At 37.9% G+C, this 22,831-nt stretch overlaps 1 protein-coding gene across 1 annotated transcript in view; it reads left to right on the top strand.

The window, feature by feature from the left end:
* The first annotated feature begins 1,455 nt into the window (after positions 1 to 1,455).
* The window catches only part of LOC140324590 (gonadotropin-releasing hormone II receptor-like), a 34,966-nt gene continuing 13,590 nt past the window's right edge, over positions 1,456 to 22,831 (top strand). The window contains exons 1-3 of the mRNA XM_072402626.1: positions 1,456 to 1,613; positions 7,806 to 7,883; positions 12,961 to 13,477. Of these exons, the coding sequence (XP_072258727.1) occupies positions 12,968 to 13,477 (510 nt within the window). The 5' untranslated portion in view covers positions 1,456 to 1,613; positions 7,806 to 7,883; positions 12,961 to 12,967. The remainder of the gene's footprint in view (positions 1,614 to 7,805; positions 7,884 to 12,960; positions 13,478 to 22,831) is intronic.

Here is a 22,831-nt window from a genome sequence, read left to right as displayed (position 1 = left end):
AAGTATTAGCAGAGTCTTTCCAGATTCGATATCATTGGATTGGATATAATTCTGCGCTGGATAACATGAAAGAAGAAGGATTTCTTTACAGGGATAATGTGGATATGATTTAATTTACTATTCCACAGTATGATAATTACTGTTCATAGCCCAGAGAAATATAATACACAAATCACTCCAAGATAAATATTACATTGTACTCAGAGAATGTGTACATGTAAAGCAGCATTGTGTTACACCCAGATTTGTAGAAACTCATTTGGACCAAGCTGTGACCTGAGTGACACTTAAAGCGATTAGATAGAATACAGTTTATTGATGATATGACTGAGCACTCTGCATAGAAAAGAATAAAGTTGTTTTGAATCTTTTAGCATACAAAAACAAAATTCACTGCAGCCTTCTGCAAGAAAGATTGTAATAAAAGATTGTTATCTATGTGTGCATTGTATGGAAAGAAATAGAGAGAAAGAACAAGAAAAAGAAAGAATAGAAGAGATGGAGAGAAGGGAGTGAAAGTGGGGGAATAACAAAGAAAGGAAGAGAAAAAGGAGAGACAGAGGGATGAGAGGAGAAGTAGAGAGGTGAGAGAGGGAGGAAAGAAAAAAAAAACATAGAGAGAGAGATGAGAGAAGAATAAAAGAGGTAAGAATAAAGAGACGGGGAGAGGGGAGAGAGAGGAGAACAAGAAAGAAGAGAGAAAAAAGAATGAGGAGAGAGAAAAAGAGGGAAAGAGGCAAAGAAGAGAGAAATGAGAAGAAAGGAGAGAGTGAAAAGTAAGAGATAGAGAATAGAGAATATGAGAGAAGAGAGAGAGAGATAAGAGAGAGCGGAAGAGAATAAGAGAGGGGTGAGAAAGAGATGTTGGATTTAAAAACAGATCAGGGATCTTCAATGCATTATAAATGTCACAGCACCTAGCAATAGAAATTACAGTAAAGTATTTTTATTTGGTTGTAAAAATAATCAAATTCATGCAATATTTAGAAAAAACCCATGTGAACGCATATTAACGCAATCACGTTTGAGGTGCGTCAATGTGAACTAAAAGTGGCACACGTGGTGTCAATCTGTTTGTCCATTTATTACTGCATAAACATGTTGCAATAATCAATTAACAGTCTCCTGACTGCACAGATTATACAAAAAGGAGGAGATCACTGACAGAGTGTTACTAAAGTGAAGTTAAATTGCCATTGTTCAACTTTACTTGACTAAATTTACAGCTGCAGCATCTGTTTTGGCTTCATCATAAATGTCTTTTAATAATTTTTAAGCCAATTCTATTCACTTGCAACCATACAATGTTAGTAAAAATGGGTTTGCCTATTTTGTTTTATTAATATTTGTCTATTTTTATTTTTTGAACTCAAAGTCTGTACATACTGTGGTCCCTTAATGTGCTCAGAGCTGTACTTTATCTCAAATAGGTCGCCTATTACTGGTATGATGCTCTGACTCCCCTCCCACTACAGCTCATCTCTTCCTAGCACAAGCATCAGTAGGGATACAGTTCTGTGTATATGGATGAGGCAAAGACAACCGTATTCACTTCCAAGTTTAAATGACTCTACCTGAGACAGGAGAATACAAGTGGAGTCTAACTGGATGTGGTGAGTAGACTAATCAAGTTCATTAACTGCTCTGACAAGTAGTTTGTATGCAATTCTTTATATATACAAGATTTTACAATATGTGTGTATGATTGAAAAACAGTCACGAGATCTGTTACATATAGGAAATCAATAAATTATTATTATTTTATAACGTTTATATATGTTGTGTTATATTTGTGCAATCAGTTCCAGAAGTAGGAGATAAGTTATAATTTTGGAGGAATACAGTGATTTCTTAATCTATATTAATTTAAAAATTTTTGAAAAAAGTGAATTTAATTAAAATGTTAGAATATGTAAGATGATGTATTTCGAGCATGAATTTTTGATCCACACAACACTCAGGTACAAAGATCTCTGGATATTGATATTTAATGATTCTAGTGATCCATCAACCGATCAATCCAGCTATCCATCGACTATCGATCCAGCTATCTGTCTATTAGATTTACAAAGTATAGCAAATGATTCTATAAGGTTATTATTATATTTCTTTGTTACATATCTATATCTTTTTTTGCTTACAAATCTCCTTTTTGGACGACCCATCTATTTTGAATGGCTTGCCAGCAAGAGATTTAACCCCTATCGAGTTGCATCAAATGGAGCCAATTAATTAATTATATGAAGCATTTGTCATTAAGGTTTTACAATTCTTGCTAATAAACAACTTAAAACATAACATTCACCCACAACCTTTTTAATTCTTTGTCTATTCCAAGGAGGTTGTTCATTGACCAGGACAGGTTGACTGCTTATTATCTCTGGCTGGAGGTCAGGAGGCATTCCTGCAGTGATATACAATAACTGAAGCAGAATAGTACAAGCCTGTCTGAAATAATCAACACAATATATTCAACACAATGTTTTCTTTTATTTACTGTAACAATACTTTGCCCTAGGGTCAGGGGATCATTAGAGACTTTATAGTGACATCCACGTTGCTCTGTGCACTCGACTCCACTTTACATCTCAGTTGTTTGATCACTTTCAGCAGACAAAGAAAAAAAACTTATTTCTTTCTAAGAATCCCATTTGGAAGATCAAAGAATTAGATGTTTGGTATTTCTTTGGAAATTAATTGCTGAAAATGCTAATTAGTCAGTTAGGGTCATGAATATTCCTTTTTTTATTTCTCTGTGCTTTCTCTAATTACTGGATGGAATGATTTTGTGTCACAACAATCACAATCAGGGAAGTGTGCACTTTATTTACAGAGATGTAATGGCAATTAGAAAATGATAGGCATCATTTCTCTGCTTATGGCTTCATTATGTAAAAACATGATAATCAGCTCTCATACATGGAGGTATAGTATTATGGTTAGGGAATGATGGGAAGTCATTCTCCTAAATACTTTGCAAGGAAACATTTACTAAAAGAAATATGGGCTCTGCATTTGATGACTTCATTTGAACATTCTTGTTGCTTTGCTATTACTCTAACCCATTGGTTTAATTACAGTCAAATTCCAACTCTAGTCCTCAAGGGCCAGCATCCAAATACATTTTAAGTATTTTTCAGCTGTAAATTTAGGCAAGCTTTGCAAAAAAATCAGAAAATCCTGGTGTAGGTGGCCCTTGGGGTCTGCAGTTGAACAGCCTTGGTCCTAAGGCAATGATCAAGTATATTTATATCTATATATATATACATTTGTATGTGTGTATGTGTGTGTGTGTATGTATGTATGTATATGTATATATATATGTGTGTGTGTGTGTATGTATGTATGTATATGTATATATATATGTGTGTGTGTGTGTGTGTGTGTATGTATGTGTGTATGTTCCACCATCACTCGAAAGCGCATGGAGACATTTCAACCAAACTTGCTATACATATGACTGAGACTCATGTGAGTGCACCTGTCATCTTTGTACAGCACTGTGCTATATGTCAGAGGTATATTTGGATAAAACGCATGGAGACATTTCAACCAAACTTGCTATGTTCCACCATCACTAGGAAACGCATCACCAAACTTGCTAGACATATAACTCAGACTCATGTGAGTGCACCGCTGATCTTTGTACAGTGCTGTGGTATATGTCAGAGGTATATTTGCATCCATGTATGTGTGTATGTATTGCTCAGCACAGTGTGCCTTTTGCTTATATTTTTAGACATAGTTTTTTTGGACTATAATATAAGATTCCAATAAATAAATACCGGGGTAATGCCAGGTAATCAGCTAGTAATAATATAATTTGCCTATTAGGAAAGTGAGAGTAAAGTATAAATTCATTATATTCATACATGCTATAGGTTAGGTCAGAGGGCCAGTCACCCAGAGGCAGGCAACTAAATTTTGCAGAATGGTAAGTTAGCTCTTGGTGTAATGTAGAAAGCACCAAATTCCATTGGAAGCCCAATACCCTCATACAAATCAATTTATAACAAGAAAAAAAGTACAGTATTCTATAGCAACCAATCACATGCCATCATTTACTGACTGCACAGTAGTAAACTGGAATTTGAAAGACTGCTGTAAATTGAGTTTTTTTGTGGTTAATAATATACCACAAAGACAAATAAAGAAACAAATAGGCCTGTAACCTTTAGCAAGCACAAATATGTGTTTTTCTTATGGTAACACACATCTTATTAGTGTTCTCTATTACTTTGTTAACCTTTTGATGACTAGGGGCATTTTATGCCTTTGGGACATGGCGCAGTAAGGTTAATTGGCTTCCCCTCAAAATTGACCTTAGACTACAATAATGACAAATAACTATGGAAGGGACATTAGATTGTGAGCTCATTTGAGGGACAGTTAGTGACACAACTATCAATTTTGTACAGTGCTGCATAACACGATGGCTCTATATTAATACTGTGTAATATTAATAATATTAATGTAAGTTGGGTACACACGCTCAATAATTTTTCCTGGAAATGATCATTAGTTTCCACCAACAGCACAATAAACAAGGCAGGCACCGCTGTTCTGTTCAATGGAGAGGGGAGGAGGCGGATGGGTGGTAGGTGCCTCACTTCATTCTGTCTAACAGATACCAATAGCAGTTGTTAGATGTTGCTCGTTAACCAATACAGAATGGAGGATCTGTAAATATTTTGTAGGAAAGCTGTACTGATGCTAATTTTTAATTCAGGACCATTGAAATGATTGTATCAATTGACACAAATCTATTGATTCTCCAAAAAGCTTTGCTAAGGTGTAGCAGTATTCATTCTCTTTCCATTAGGAGAAAATGATAATGATATTTAATATACAGTATTTCTATAGCACCGACATATTACGCAGTGCTTTAAAAAAGTCTATAGTCATGTTACTAGCTGTCTCTCAGGGGGGCTCACAATCTAAAATCCCTACTATAGTCAAAAGTACAGTCTAAGGTCAATTTTGGGGGGAAGCCAATTAAACCAGCTGAATGTTTTAGGAAACCCATGCAAACATGGGGAAAACTGCAAACTCTATGCAGATAGAGCCCTGGCTGGGATTCACACCTGGGATCCAGCGCTGCAAAGGCCACAGTGCTAACCACTGGCCACCATGCTGCCCCTGATATTATTCAATTATTATAGGTGATCACATGCAAACAAAAATTTATAAATGCATATTTTCATAAATCTTGCTTTCATCACAGTCACCAATTTTCAGAGAATTCAATAGATTCAACAAACTATAAGTCCCCAGTGTAGTACCGATGGTCGAAGCACAAATGAGCAAAAGCTGATCTAGCACAACTCTATGTACTCAATGATGCTCTCCTACAGTTATGGCACCCGCTCTCTCCATATAGTAGACAAAACTCAATTTTTGTGAATCCATGAGCAGAAGCTAGTCCAGCAAACCTCTCTACACTCCTCAATACCAAAGGCATTGTCCTTACTCTTTCCTTGCCATCATGGCACTGCCACCTTTACCAGTCCTTTTCCTGGGTTCATTTTGCAGATCATAACTACATGTATGTGCATGGGAGTTCATTCACTTCCAGCAGCTGAGGGTATGCCATTATTGTACAATGAGCTGCACATGAATACATTGCCGAAAAGGTTGTGAACAGGCAAGTGAGTTTATTTAATTGCAGGAAAGTAATTGCTTGTCCTTTCTACAATAAAGAACTTGCCTGCTTGCATTTAAGTTCCTCTTAAAAAGTCCTGCCTAAAAGCCGCATTATCATATATTTGGTGGATTTGGGGCCCCTGGTTGTTCTAACTGGGGGGTAGCCCAGTCTACATCCACAAGCACCCAGCATCTATGGACATCTTTAGTCATTTGGGTAATGCAATCAACACAATTATACGTGTCTCTATGTTAAACAAGGTTGTTGTGGGCTGGGTCTAAATTATGTTTATAAAAGTAACATACCCTGTTAAATAAAGCACCAACTATTAAAACTACATTAAAAAATCAAAGGATAGTTTGAAAATTGTATGTAGAAACTTGACATTAATGGGGAACTTGACATTAAACCTCAGCTTTTAATGCCTGCTCACCAATGGAAGCAATCAGTTGAGTTGCTAAAAATCCCAACCATTTGTTAAAACCCACCAGCCGTAAGCGGTGTGATTGCCTGCTGGAGCTCTGAGCCTCTCCTGCTAGAGAACGGATGTTTAGGATTTAATGAAGGACCAGCTTTCAGGGTCCCAATGACAATTCACAGCTGGAGAATACTTTGCAAAGTGTGACTGGAAATGACATGAACAGTTGGTACAAGAAGGCTAAAAGTGTTGTTCCTGCTGGGACTCCTGGGAGAATGAGATGACTTAAAAGAGATGTGAACATTTCCTGGATGCACATCTTCTGCCCTGTGAGCCTTATGTGAATTACAGAAGAAGAAAAAAAATATTGCCAGGAAAGATCTATAGGAATTTAAAGAAGCCAAGAGGAATAAATAAACTCAGGACAGGTACATTATTTTAATAAATGTGACAAGGACAGATGTTTGTCCCAACAGATAATTAGGCAGCATGGTGTCAGTTACTCTATAAAATCCTCACTGTGAGTTATTCACAAACAAAGCAGCCTAGACATTCATTAATTTCTGGAGCAAGCTGTACTTTGATATGCAAAAAGAAACAACTGCAGAGTTTGTCTTTGTCATTAAAGAGTTACAAGATGCTGCAGAAAGAGCTCACCCCACTAAGATCACCCACAACCTTAGCTGTGTTTAGCAAAAGATTTCTCCTGCAAGTCATGCTAACTGCCCCCTCCCCTATCAAGCCTCCATCCTGCACACAGCAAGCAGGGAAGTCTGTTCGTATCTAGGAGTCGTCTGTATGCCGGATGTCCTTACCCAAGACTATTTGTATTCCATTACATCAATTTGTTAAAGCAAATAGTTAACTCTGATTATTAGGCATGTTGGTATGGGTGGTGAACCCTACATTTTGGGAATGCTTGTCTTGTAGTTGATGTGAAGTCAAGTCATGTATATTGGTTTTCTTGTATGGGGCACCACAAGGCTTTTATGGATAGCTAAAAATTGATGAAAGTGATTGAAATATTTAGCTTTCCTGGAGACATTTTTGCAGGAACCTCTGTCCAATGCCCAGAAGTTAGATGAGAAAAATCCTGAGCCTTTGTTCACGATCTCTGCTGAAGGGCCTGCCAGCCTAAATTCTGCTTTGCTTTCATTGAGATCCTAAAAAAATACCAGGAACACACAGATATGCATGCTTATTAAATTCAAGCAAGCCTGTTTATATCTGGTGGCTGAGTCCTGTGTAATAATAATAGTGGGGCAAAGCTGTATAAATCTTAAAACTGGAAGAATGGGAAAAAAAATACCTTAGCAGATACAACAACTTAATGGACCACATTTATTAAAGGAGAAGATAGACTATCATGAAAGATAGTGATCCAGGAAACCTGGAATGGATCTCACCCAGGATAGAAACCATTTACCAACTAATAACGGATGATTTTTAAGAAAACAATTCCAGGTCTGCTGGATCATCCCATCTCTCCCACAATAGTCTATCTTCTCTGGCCCTGGAGAGCTTTATTGGAGCCCAATGTATTTCATTTGCTTGTATAAATGATTCGGTTTAGATAAACTATTTTTTAGGAAGACACAATGTCACAATGTAATTCCATCATTTTGTTCTTTTCTTGTTCTTTTTCCCCATGTCCTATTTTGTTCACATTGTGACACTGATTAATAGTTATTACTTTTTCAGTTAATGTCACTTTCAACTTCTGTCTTCTTCTTTCCTTTCCAGAACGTACGTGAGTTACCATGCTGATGGCAAGTAAGTGGGCACAGATTACACGCCTGGAAAACAGAGATTTGTGATTTGGTGAGACAACTTACAGTATACTAGAAACAGATGGCTCCCAACTGCTTTTCATTATCTCAGCATCAGTTTAAACAGTTCTGCTCAGCGTTCTTTTCTGCAAGAATGTCATAAATATTAAGGATGATATTGTGACAGGAAGGTCCCCTGAGAAAGTCATCACATTCTGCAGGTGTTAAATGCCGCAGACCAGGAGAAGGCAGGGTATAGCTGTAAATGGCACATATTCTTAAAAACAACCACAGGGATCATGTATTAACACTATGATTATCAATGGAGGGTGGTCACGTGAGAATGACATATAGTCTATGGGCTTGAGTTGGTAGGCCTGCTATATCAAATATAATATTCTGATAACTGTAGGTGATCCGTTGCTGTAATGATAGTATTCAGTATAATAATTCCTTTTTTATTTCATGTCTCCATAATGTTATCTTGTATTTGTATAGCACCAACATATTACACAGAACTCCATAGGGTCCATAGTCATATCACCAACTGTGCCTCCAATGTTTGTGGTTTGATGACCCTATCATAATTATATGTCATTAACATGGTTTAAAGTAGTGGGCCCCAACCTTTTGAAACCCGTGGACCACTAATCACACAGATTCCGGACCACGTAGAGAGCCGTGTGTCACTCAAAGAGGAAGAAACTTCATGACGTCATGATGCCAGAACCTGCCCATTCTCCCATTGGAGGTCTGAGCCTGGGATGGGAGAGTGGGTTGATAGGATATCAGAAACTGCCCACCTCCCTGAGCCTGTGATGCGCATGGGAGACGTGGTCAGCGGCTCCAGCTCCTAACCCTGCTGGTGGGTGCACCGGCCAGAGCCTAGGCCCACCTGTCAGACTGCTGCGGCCCTTTAGTGACCGGGGGATGGGGACCCCTGGTTTAAGGCCAATTAATCTACCTGCACATTTTTGGGAAGTGGAAGGACACCCATGGAAACAGGTAGCAAATATACATTCTTCATTTAGATAATGTCAAGCCAAGATTCTAACCTAGGACCCCAGTGCTCAAAAAACAAGAATTTTCACCACTGAGCCACCATGGAACCTGTGAAAACCAAGCTGTTTAGCAAAACTAAAAATACAGAGGCTTGGGCAAATCATAGCATTGCTGGGGTAATTACAATGGTCATCTTTTATTGCTATGAGTTAAACCATTTATTACTGAATGTATATTAATAAATAAATAAAAATGTGTTAGCTGAAGTTGGAGTTTCAAGCTGAAGTTTATTCTTCACATATTTAGCCTTCACTGTATTCATCTCCCTTCCACATGCCAACTCAATTATGAAAAAAATATTAATAATAATAATAAATAGATAAATAAATAATATCAAAAAGTACAGGAAGATCATGAACAGGAAGATGTGCTAATGCCCACATGTAATGTGGACTGCAATGAATAAAAGAGTTGAATTGCAATACATTAAAAGGGAAAGGGACTGTCAGACTGGAGGATAAAAGACTTAATGATGGTGGATGTCCTCCAGCCAGGAACTTCTGATGTGTCTAACTTCTCACATTGGGGTTGATTTATGAAAGAATTTAGGTTGTTTGTCTGTCAAAATTACCCATCCCCTTGCAAAGGATATTTCACCTAGCTAAGTAAATGAGCAAAGCTCTGATTATTTCAACCACCAAGTCATGTTCAAGGAAAAATGCAAAGTCAAGTAACCATTTCATGTATCTGTCCAGCAAACATCTTTTTTATAGATGTCCTTGCACGTGGTTGAGTAATAGTTGCAAAGTGAACTAACATCATACAGGTAGTTCCCGGGTTAAGGACATCCGACATACAGACGACTCCTAGATATGAACAGGGCTTCCCTTCTCCCTTGTGTTCAGGACGGGGGTTTGCATGACTTACAGAAGAAATCTTTTGCTAAACACAGCTGAGGTTGTGGGTGATCTTAACAGCTGAGCTGATCTTTAGCAACTTTTAACTCTTTAACCTCCCTAGCGGTAACCCAGAGTGTGACTCGGGGTAGAAAAAAGTTGCTAAAAGTGGTAACCCCGACTCACTATCGGGGTTGGAACACCTATGGAAGGTTAGTAAATAGAGCGCTTACATGATCCGCCGGGGTCCCGCGCCATCCAGCGCCGCTATCTCTGTCTTCTTTCTTCTTCCTTGTTCTGCATCCGATGAGTCAACGGGGGACTTCCCGATGACGTCGGTGCGTGTGTACGTCCCAGCCAGGGCGGGAAATTCTAAATCCATTTGTATTGCATTCAATACAAAATAATTGTATTGAATGCAATACATTGGATTTTTATGTGTAAAAGCAGTACATTGTTTTCAAGAACATTTATTTTACAGTATATATAATACTATGAGTATAATATGTATTTTTTTTCTTTTTAATTAATTTTTTTTTTGTTTAAATATATAGATTTTTTAATTTATTCAATTTATTGTTTTTTAATGATTTTGTATTTCAAACTTTATTATACTCATACTATTATATTATACTGTAAAATAAATTTTCATGAAAAACAATGTACCGCTTTTAGACATATAAAACTGGAAAGAAATGAACCGCTAGGGAGGTTAATGATCAAGACAAACTCTGCAGCTGTTTCCTTTTGCTTTGTTTGTGATTAATCACAGTGAGGATTTTATACAGTAACTGATCATTCTGCCTAATAATATGTTGAGACAAACATCTGTCCTAATTGCATTTATTAAATCAATGTACCTGTTCCGACTTACATACAAATTCAACTTAAGAACAAACCTACAGTCCCTATCTCATATGTAACCCAGGGACTACCTATATTCTCTAAACTAAATAAATGATCACTTGCAGGGTAATTTAGTGAATTATGCCGTTTGTGAGCTTACAGTGATTGGTGAAATCAGAGTTTGATTTTGTTAGGTACTTACTATTTTAATAACATCTATGCAAAAACCACATGTCCTTCTTAAGGTGCCCTGTTCACAGTGGGACAACACTACTGTTCTCTTTCATTGCATAAGGAGAACATTGTCATTCCTTTATAGGAAATTAATATCAATATATAGACTACCTGGATCAGGAACTATCAAACTATGATACGAATACAGAATACTGCTGCTTATTCATTAAACCCTACATTTTGCATCCGCACTGTGTACATGCGTGCTAGGCTGTTTGGCTGAGCACAATGCATAAGCTTCAGAAGAGCATATGCTTTTTAATAATTTATAGGTTTGATCTAACAGGCAAGTTGAGCCATTCTTCCTAATGTTTCAAAAAATATAAGAAAAAACAAAAAAACAGAAATGCAGTACTGTTTGCAAGGTTCAAAATTACATTCCATATGTCCTGTAATTGCTAACCAGAGCTGTCAACATACAGTATTACACGTATGATAGTAATATGCAATCTTTCTTTACACCCTTTGACGCATCAGTCATTACAGGATTTTGTCCATGCTTTATAATTTAGGAAAGTGGCGCAATTTTGATGAAAATGTTTGAAGTGAATGACCGTCCCCAGAGGAGCTAACTTATTGCAAGATTTATAAAGCAATGCGTTGTGCTTTACAAAAGATCATTGAGCTGCGGTAGTTTTAGGGGATATGATCATCTCTTCTACAATCATGGAACTCTCTCTGCTGTGTTAAGCAGAGAACACCATGGGGAAACTTTTATGAATTGGTGGTAAAATGTGGGACATGGTGTGCAAACCCGGGTAGAAAATAATAAAGCACTTTACATTTTTATGGCCATCAGCCAAGAGTAAAATAGCCAAATGTTTAATTTATCTGTCCAGAAAACATCATTTCAAACTTGTTTGCCTCTGAAAGACATTCAGGGGCCCATACAAATTCTGCGTTCCTCCATCTTTAAGACTCGAAGTCAGTGGAGTGCCTTGAAAATAAATCAATGTCTGCAAGGTGGTTACAATTGCTGATAAAATCAAATAATTTGACGTGCAGTTGGTTTCCAACACCTGGCTGCTACTGTCTTAATTCCTATGGAAGTTATAAGGGTTGGTGTGCTTTTTCCAACACACTGCTTTTGTATTTTGTGTTAGCCTTTGTAAAAACTATATTGACATGGTGTGATATGCAACATGTTTTTCATCTGAGGTTGTATTACCTAATTTTAGGACCTCCTCCAATGACTCTTTTGGGGTGTAGTGTGTCCTCTTTGGACAATAATAATGTTAAAATGTGTCCTAACTAAATTTTATGGAAATATATCATTTTAAGACCTTCTAAAGACTAGATGTTTTTTATTATGTCCTGGTAGCAAAACATTAGAACTGATAGAGGGTATACTGTCTTTTTCGTATATAAATATATATTTTTTAAGCTGTACATCTAGTTAAAGTTGCAGTTACACAAAATTTGCTTTTATAAAATAAATATATTTTTTATTAGTCAGTCTTATAGATGGTAAGCTCTTCGGAGTAGGGTCCTCTCCTCCTACTATGACACTGTCTGTATTTAATGTACAGTGCTGTGTAATATGTTGGCACTATATAAATTCTGTTTATAATTATTATTATTAATAATAATAAAAAAAGCCATATTCTAGCAATACTCATACATATCATGAGTGTCCAGCTTCCCATACCTTTTTTCTGCTTGCTTGCTTATTAGCCCTACAAATAGCACCAAAGACTTCAAAAGGGTTCCCTGCAAACTTTACAACATCTGAACTATAAGCAAGATTCCTAAACTGAGAACTGAACCCTAACAAAATTGCTTATCTCTAACATTGTTATCTTTTTCTAATAAATTTATGGTATGAACCATGATATGAACAATGTAGTATATAACCACAAGCTACTGATGTGTTTTTTACACTACCAGGGGAAAGTGGTGTTCTTGGTTACAAATTCTCCCTCTTGCAGGATTGTTGGGTTGGTGAAAATTTTGTTAGGTTTACTTATTATTGTTATTATTCCTGAAACGGTAGCACTTATGGCATAACTTTGTTAGGTAATACTTCCATCTATGATGTAATTATCTGAGAATCACAAATGATTAATATAAAAAAGGAAACAATAAAGTCTGAGCATACTACAATTCATATTACTCTAAATGTTTCCTCTTTTTTTCTGTATTTGTTTTTAGACTAAACATGGCTATGCAGACAGCTATAGTGAATCAAAGCCATCTGGTCCTGCCTGATGCCAACGTCTCAGCTTTGGGATTTCCAGGCCCCTGGAGAGAACCTACATTTACAGCAGCTGCTAAAGTTCGTGTAGGTGTCACCTGCTGCTTCTTTCTCATCGCATCGTGCAGCAATGTGGCTGTCCTGTGCAGCATCAGTGGTAAAAGATGCAAATCTCACCTTCGGATTCTCATCCTCAGTCTCTCCGTGGCTGACCTGTTGGTTACTCTCTTGGTCATGCCACTGGATGCTATGTGGAATATAATGGTTCAGTGGTATGCAGATGAACTTTCCTGCAAGATCCTTAATTTTGGAAAGTTGTTTGCTATGTACTCTGCCGCATTAGTGCTAGTGGTTATCAGTCTGGACCGCCATTGGGCTATCTTGTACCCCCTCAGCTTCACCAGTGCTGGGCAACGCAACCGTATCATGCTGTGGACAGCTTGGATTGGCAGTCTCCTCCTGGCATCACCCCAGGTAAAGGTTAAAGTTTACTATTACAATTTAAAGTGTAACTCCTGTCAGCACACTATCATCACTTCCATCAGGATTGAATTACAATTTGTGTCTACTGTATCATGTATTCACTGGGACAGGAAGGAATGAAAAATTGGACAGATGTGCTAACCAACATCCAAAATGTGGTTAAAGCCCATCTCCATCAGAGCTAGCACATCACATGACAGTTGTTCGGGTTAGTAAAAATGGGTGGGGGGATGGTTGGTATTTTTGGCCAATAGGTCATTAACAGGAATAAGAGGGAAGTGCAGAATCATTAGCTTCCTGGAGATATGATTTGAGTCAGGTATAAGTACTCTGCTATCTCCCCTCTACCTGTGCACCTGCTGTGTTTACATCTGGCATGGAATAGGATGCAAAGGATAGAATAGGATGCACAGGCGAGATGAGCTGCTCAAATGAAACTATAGGCACTTTCTGCTGGAAACCCGGAAAATGAGTTAGTCCACAGTGACTGCAGCTGTCTAGGTTAGTGAGAGTTTGTTTTTAAGTGTACACGACCATGCCAAAAAATTCCCCAAGCCTGTGGGGCAGTGCTATGATCTCAGGTTGCTTTGTTTGGTAAGGTCTAGGTTCACCGATGTTTTATGCCCATAAAAATGAGATCAGTTGACTTCCTAAATATATTAAAAGTTCCAGATGTTTCTATCAATGGCGTTCTTCTCTGATGGCACGGGCATATTCCAAGGTGACAACGCCAGGATTTATTGGGCTCAAATTGTGAAAGGGTGGATCAGGGAGATATCATTTTCACATATGGATAGGCCACTGGAGTCCAGACCTTAACCCCACTGAGAATCCTTGGGATGTGCTGGTGAAGACTTTACACAGTGTTCTGACTCTCCCATCATCAATACTAATTATTGGTAAAAAAACTAATGCAAGTGCAAGTAATTGCATGTACACACATGCAATGGTTCTCGTGCGATAATTGGCTCAGGGCGGATATCAGTCGAGAATCTTGCATGTGTACAGTGCTCCTATTTCATCGTTCGAACGAACCATCCCGGGGGATCCACAGACAATTGATGACAAATAATTGTAATGGAAGTGAAGGGGATAGAACACAGCGGGGTGCCGCTCCGTCATTCTCCCCCCTGCCCTCTCCATAGAGCAGAACGGTGCTGTATGTTAATGCATTAAGCAGCCATTTGTAGTTGGAAAGGAATGTGAAAGATCCTTTCCAATGACAATTATTGCACATGTGTACACAGCCATGAGCAGACATGCACTGTCCTGGGTTTTGTCACCTAAGGTAGCGGAGAGGTCCCCATTACAACTCCACAACTTAAAAAAAAGTACTTCCTTTGGTGGATAACATGTAAGTAGAAGCATCAGTTTGCTCTTTTTAATGTTTTATAAATGCATAGTTATAGAAGAGCATAAAGTGGTATTTTGTTGTAGACTGCAGGACCCATTTAATTTATTCCTTCATGACTACTCGTACCATGGGGAAAGACATAAATTGTTTTAGGTGATGACCTCCTGCATTGGCATAACCTTTATACCTCAACTCCTTATGTTTCCAGCTGTCTTCTATTAGGATTGTGGAGAAGCAATAAAAATCTTCAGAGAGGAAAGGGATTTTTATAAATATAGGGATTATTGTAGGTGGTGGGGTTGACTATAAGAATGCTTCTGCTACCAATAAATGCCCACATTATTTCTAAGTGGTGGTTATGAAATATATATATCAGAGATCAGATTTATTTTTACTGCAGGAGGGCATCTCAGGTCAGTTTTGCAATAGATACATAAAGAATAAAAACCTTTACAAACAGATTATGTACTAGTAAGGTCAGCAATCTGTTCTCCATGCACCAAGTCTTGGTATAGCCATATGTTTTAATTTAGTAATCCATGAATGCAAAAAATATTCAGCAATATGCCAGTGTAAAAGAAAAGTCTCCATAGACTACAGACTGAAAACTCCACCGCTTGCTGTGAATGCAGATACTAAAGACTAACCTTTCAAAAAATGCAATCTGAAGTCTAGGCGATTGTTCTTAGTGTAGATTTTGTTATAGTTGAAGGCATATCAAGAAATGTGCACAGCAGCCTTTCTTCACCTTTTAACATGGGGGAACCCTTGACATACCGACCTGGTCTTCAGGGAGCCCTTACTATCTTTTTCTTATCTACAGCTCACAGTATATTAGCATGGTAGTCAGTGAGAAGAATGCATCTTACAATGCTGGCCAGTGGAAAGAATGTCACCTTTACAGAATACCAAAATGTCATTGGTATTAGTGGTAACTGACCTAAGAAGCATAATGTGCTCAAAGAACCCCTCTGGATGAACCCTGGTTGAGAAACACTGGTGTACAGAGTTCAGGCATGTGTCAGGAGCATGTCACGCAATCTCGAAAATCAAATGGAAACTCAAATGAAATGCAGAAAGTGTTGCCGCTTTTAGGCTAAATTATATTAATAATAAATATTTGGAATTTTTTTTTACCAGTATGTAGCAGCCACTGTATACCTGCCGAACAATATGCCAGAACTACAAAGATTGTTAAAAGAATGGAAACAATTAATTCAAACTAAGAACCTAATGAAGAGGAGATTTGTTATTGGCTTTCAGAAAAGCTTACCTTCTTTAGGGAGTCCATGAACCACAGGTGATCCAGAAGAAAAATTTGGTGGTCTGTGGCTCTGGCCGGCCCTTCTCCTAACCCGGCCTGGGGGGGGGTGCACGGGCCAGAGCCATGGACCATGTCTCCCGTACAGATCGCAGGCTCACGGCAGTGGGCAGGTTGTGTCTTTGGACAAAACCCATCCACTCTCCAATTGGAGGGGCAGACATATGATCAGATATTGGGTTCTGGCATTCTAATGTCACTATGGGGGAAGTTTCTTCCCCTTTGAGTGACACACAGCTCCCCACGCATATTTGGTACGGAGTCCATGTAATTAGTGGTCCGTGGCATCCAAAAGGTTGGCAACCACTGCTATAAAATTATTCAACTAGGATATGACTATGCAAAGCAGGGCTGCCATCAGAGGGAAGGGGGGCAGTGGTACTTCTGTACAGGGCTGCGATCCAAAGAGTGATATTTTGCAATGCTTGAACTTTTAGAAATGGAGGAAAGGAGTCCAGGTAAGTTACCTCATATGGGGCCCAGAAAATTCTGATGGGGGCCCTGATCCATAGTAAGGCCAATGTAAACAATTGCATGCCTTTGGCAGGTTCGGTCTATTTGAAAATATATGGCTTGTCGCACCTTTGATGCTGTTTCAAGCAAAACTCACAATATAGCAAATTCATTAGTAACAGATATGAAAAATGCTTAAAACACTCAATACAATATCACACCAAAGCAAATGTCTAAATGTAGAAATGGCCGAATCATTGAAACCCAATAACCTCTACAAATGGCTACAAAAAGTAATTGATAACAAGCATTGAGGATTGATGTTCCAAACATAATTCTGCCCTGATGTAGGGAATGGAGGGGTTTAATTAGGGGTCCACTTTTTATCTCTAGTTTTTGTCTCTTTGCAAATATTGTTGGATTTCTTTCAATCTGATTCAGTGTTGGTATAATGACTTAGATATTGAACAATTGTGCGGCTTCAGTCTTGGATTGCTAATTTCAGTCTCTTGATTTACTCAGCAATAAAAATATTATTTTATAAGCCACTGGGTTTTTTCCCTCATTTTGTATTACTCAGGATAGTGTCATGCTGCTTTTCTATTACACACTATATCTATATGGATATATCTGGGATGACCATTTAGCTGCCACGTTGTGTTTTTCTGCTCATGCGAAACCCTGCATAATGTATGTGCTGTAGTTGTGTACTATATGATGGACTTTTAATGAATTGTTAGTGGTACACTTTATGAATATTATATTATGAATACATTTTTTAGTTTGTATATTTGAAATTGCTGTATGTAACTCTGGGGGAGATATGGCATATTAGCTTTATAAAGAGAATGTATTGTTAAAGTGCAATTTTCTGTTATTGAAATTCATACATGTTTGGAATGTATGTAATGAAATGGATATCTCTATTTCATTATACGTATAGGGCATCCTATTTGTGTTATGCATTATGCTTAGTAAGTTATTTATTTCATTATGCAACACTTGCCTAGAACCACACACATTTTTGTTGCCTTTTAAAACAAATTTAAATCTTGGTTGCTGCAAAATATTTATCCTAATTTCTTGTACTTACCATTAGTTTTACTTACTCATACGAGATGGTCAAACATGGTGGACACCTGACCATCACACCAATATATAGTTCAATGGACATCATATTCCAAATTATGAGTGTTAACATGAAGTCCACCTCCATGTGCCTTTACCAGCCTCCATTCTAATATTGGAAGGCTTTTCACAGCATTTCTGTGTACGTCTGGAGACAAAAGAGCATTTGTGAAGTTGACAAAATGTGGCTTCCAATCTAGGACTCTGGTCAGTTCTCTGTGCAGGCCACTTGAGTTCTCCCACACCAAACTCATCACATCATGTCTTTATGGTGCTTAGTCTTCCCCAAACATGGTTAGAAGCTCACATACTTGTGATGTAAATATGATATATATCATACATATGAAGTACCATTAACCTTTTAACCAGGACCCTTTTCCGGGAGTATCTGCTGAACTCAATGGTTTGGAGAAGTGGCCACCTGCAACTTTTGACCACTGTATTCATGTGATGATCCGGTAACTACACATGTTTGACCATATTATGTATGTAAACTAGTAGGATTACCTAGCTTTCTTTAAGGGTAAGGTGGTGTGAAACTGCAGGACTGCTCTGGGCATAAAGTAGCATTTTACTTTAAAGAAAATCACACCATAGGTATCCAGATTTATATGCAACTGTGGTTGTGGTGTAAACCTTCAAGCAACAACCACCGGGCCAAAAGCAACTTGTTGCTTTTGGGAACTGTGCTGCAATCTGCTGCAGCTTCATGTAAAAATGGTTCTTACTCGAATGGGAGAGATGGGAAAGAGAGGGATCATGGTTAAGCCCACGGAGGAACACTGTGACTCACCGTGGATCCAAATTCTAAGTATGCTCCAGAACTTTCTCCTATAATCTATTCAGCTCTGCATAAGCCAGTGGATTTCTGTTTGACACAAAAAATGATGAAATTTACAATCGGCAATCAGAGAACAAGAGATGTGATCCTATGCAGCATTCATACACTCAGGATAGGAGCGAGTATTAGGAATTACACCCAGCAAGCAGAACAATAGGAAGAGAATCAGAGTGGTCATTTGATGAATATTAGTATTTTCTCTTACATAAAAATGTATCTGGTAGACCAAGTTTGTCCAAGGTGTGAATAGAATTTATCCAGCTAATGATTACTTTTCCTCCAACGTTTAACCCTCACATACAGAGGTGCTTCTTTATCATAACAGCTGTGAATATGAGCAAAATACTTCCTCAGAAGTCAGCTAATAAGTTTTTTTTGTGTTTTTAGGGCCCACAAAAAAACTCCAAAACATTATACAGTTTCCAAAGTCAGATATCCCATAGAATAAAAAAAATAGCTGCTGCAAATTTTTATGAAATTTGTAGAAATGTTTTTTAAACTTATATTTTTAGTGCTCAGCCATATTATAATACATTTTTTTTTTTTTAGACAAGATTTTCTTAAGTAAATCGATGTGAAATATTTCAAGCCTTAAAGTGAGGAATAGCAAAAAAAAATACTCAAAATTGTCCTAAATTTTCAGCTCATCCAGTAAAGCAGACCTATTACCATATTTTTAACATTACCATTCGGCTTGCTCCTACCTTCTGTTCATTTAAAAGAGCACTCAAAACCTATCCATTCAAACCTGCCTACCCGGCTTCTTCTGTCTCGAAAACGCCCACTACTTCCCACCACTTCATATCTCCCTCCTATTGTGTGTTACTTCCCTCACCTCTTAGATCATAAGCTCTTCGGGGCAGGGTCCTGTCCTCCTCCTGTGTCACTGTCTGTATCTGTCTGTCATTTGCAACCCTTATTTATTGTACAGCGCTGCGGAATATAGTAATATGTTGGCACTATATAAATACTGTTTTTTATTATTATTATTATTATTAATAATACAGTAATAATAATTATATAAAAGGGTGGCTATCCCTTTTATATAATGACAAAAATCACTTTTTTTCTATTTTTTTTTTCACTTAATACTGCTATGGTGAAGGGGAAACTCACAGCCTCCTGGGACACATACGTCACATATTCCAGGAGGCTGCTCCTTATGTGCAGGCCTGTGATTGGGTATGTGTCATAAAAAAAAGGGCCGGGAAGAGAAGTAAGCCGGGTAAGGACGGGTCAGTATCTTCTGCAATCCAAAGGACTCAGCTCTCAGAGGGATCAATAGCTTTAAATTTGTGTACATTATTTTTCTTTTACCAGTTACTGACATGGCTGTCCGATATTGTGCTGATACTGAGGTTCTCTATGAAGAAAGCCTCCCGTACAATGCTCCAAACAAATCAAATACTGACAGTAGATGTTGTGGCTGCCACAAAAGAACAATTTGAATGGAAATGCTAGGAGAGGGAAATATTTCTGGCATCACGAAAAGATGGGAGGATTGGTGAATGTATGTCCCTGATCCTCCGCTTCTTTGCATTCCTTGTCCAAGTAATGCTCAGGATCAATGCCAATTTCCAAACAGTAATGTTGGCATTTTACAATAAATTCAAAAAGTTCAGTAATGCTTAGGTTTCAAGTCCAGGATGGTAATTTTTATAAATAAGCTTGGCGATCCAGCAAACCTGAAATGGATCTGGTTCAGGATTGAAAAGATTTGCCAACAGATAGCAAATTAATTTTTTAGAAATACATTCCAGGTTTGCTGATGAAAGTGTATCTTCTCCAGGATGGGAGAGCTTTAATAAATCAGCCCATTGTATTTATTTATAATTCTGTTGATTCAATTTTGACTTTTCCTTACCCGAATAACTCTATACCTATGCAACTGTGCAAAGAGAAGTGTTCTGACAAAGAATGGGTTCTTTGATGCATGAAGAGAATTTATTTGGGTACTGATGATATTTTGTCTGACAAGAATAAATCTGATGAATAAAATTGTTCAAGAGTAGCTAAAGCCAAAACATTCACTTTTACCTTCTGATAGACTAGGTAAAGGACAAGATTTTATAGCTGTCTGTGCCCCTGCTGAGAAATTCACACTTTTCTTTATGTAAGAGTTATTGAGTTTTCAGGCATTCAATACCAGTACTAGGAACAGAACAGAGAACTAGGGGCAGACAAACCAATATACAAAAATTAACAGGGCAGGTATATGATATATTTTAGAAACTGAAAAAGAAACAAAAGGCTTTAAAATTCACACTTATCATTTTTCCTGGTGTGCATTGTTGCTGGAAAGGAGAATGATGGGGAATTAATAATTTTGTCTAATGACAAAGGGGGTTAACTTTCACTTTCTGTAGTGTATCTAGAAAGCAGAAAGAAAAAAGAAACCTCCTTATTGGATACAGAACACAAAAAACTCACAGGGGGTTTATCCATTTCCGTTACCTATCCAAACCTAAAAAAAAGTGCAGTTATTATTATTATTATTATTATTAATAAACAGGATTTATATAGCGCCAACATATTACGCAGCGCTGTACATTAAATAGGGATTGCAAATGACAGACTAATACAGACAGTGATACAGGAGGAGAGGACCCTGCCCCGAAGAGCTTACAATCTAGTAGGTGGGGGAATTTCACACACAAAAGGATGGGAGTTATGCTTTAAATCTGAATTAGATAGAATTAGATATAGCTAGGACATGGTGCATTGAGCGAGTCACTCATTGTCTCCCCTCTCTCTTTCCCTCCTTACCGTTTCTTTCTTGTTCTTTTCTTCTCCTTTGTTATACAGAAACACATGTATTGAGCACCTGTCTTTATCACCTATACTCTAACTCCTAATATCCCCCTCCCATATATTTTTTTCCTTTTTTCCATTTTTTTCCACTTTCCTTTGTGAGTTACCCACAAACAAAGCAAAAAAAAAATCTTTATGGAACCTGGACATTCATTACCTTCTGGAGCAAGCTGTGCTTTGATATGCAAAAAGAAACAACTGCAGACCTTGTCTTGGTCAATAAAGAGCTCACCGCCCTAAGATTACCAACAACCTCAACTGTGTTTAGCAAAATATTTCTTCTGCAAGTCATGCAATCTGCCCCCTCCGCCCTTCAAGTCTCCGTTCTGCACACAAATGAGCAGGGAAGCCCCATACCTATCTAGGAGGCGTTCATATGTTGGATGTCCTTAACCCTGGGACTACCTGTACATTCCCCCCAAACACTAATGGCTTCACATTTCCATCTCCTTGACTTGGAAAGGGCCCGGACCATTGTACCATTTCTCCTTTGTGTACAATGTTGGTTATATCCTTCAAATACACTGCATTGATTATTGACCCTGGTCCTAAAACAACATATTAACGTGGCTCTTCCACTAAGAAATTATGTAAGCTGCCATTTCTAACCTGGCTCAAAAAAATACAGCGCGCCTGTGTAACGCTGTGGTTCAGTGTCAGTAATCAGCTGATGTCAATGCAGCAATCTAACTCCTCACCTATTGCATGCCCCCGCTCAGACTCAGGATGCTAGTTGCATGAGGCCAGAGCAAGGTTGCCCCTAGAATTTCTATAGTCAAAGGACAGCATCTGGAAAAGGATAAGTGAAGGACCAAAGAGCCCACGAAAGCAGAAAGCAGGAGACACAATGGCAGGTCAGAGAGTCCAGGGTTAGTAACCAGGTGATTCACAGATAAACGGGATGCACTAAACTTCAGTGGCATGTAGTGTGAAATCGCTGGCCGGAAAAGTCTACTAACAGCCTGGTTGGTGGTTTAATCCTCGGGCTAATACTTTCTGAATTACTGACCTAGAATAAGGGCTTGCAGCTCCAGTCACAGAACAAAGGTTTGCTGGACACCTTAAGTGAGGTTTTGTTTAAAGTTTTTATCAATTGCTGCTCATAAGTATGCATAGACTTACATTGCCCCAAAAGTGGCAAAAAAGGTGTTTAAAACAAAAGTAGGTAAATAGTGGAGGTATATAGGTAGCTTTCTGATGCTAAAGATATTCAGGAAACATTTTTAAAAATGTAGTGTTTCTCCATTAGTGGAAATTACTTCCTGAAGCTTTTAAATGGCTTCTTTACACTCCTAAAGATCAGTATTTTTTACTAATAGCTTTTTGACCAATTATTTGGGACATAACAAGCAATAAATACGGTTATTTTTACGGTAATTATACATACGGTAATTAGGTAAACTCAAGGTACAGTTAGGTCCATAAATATTTGGACAG

This window comes from Pyxicephalus adspersus, chromosome 2 (assembly GCF_032062135.1).
Source record: "Pyxicephalus adspersus chromosome 2, UCB_Pads_2.0, whole genome shotgun sequence".
Lineage (NCBI taxonomy): Eukaryota > Metazoa > Chordata > Amphibia > Anura > Pyxicephalidae > Pyxicephalus > Pyxicephalus adspersus.
Note: the sequence above shows the minus strand (reverse complement) of the source record. Positions and strands in the feature narration are given on the sequence as shown.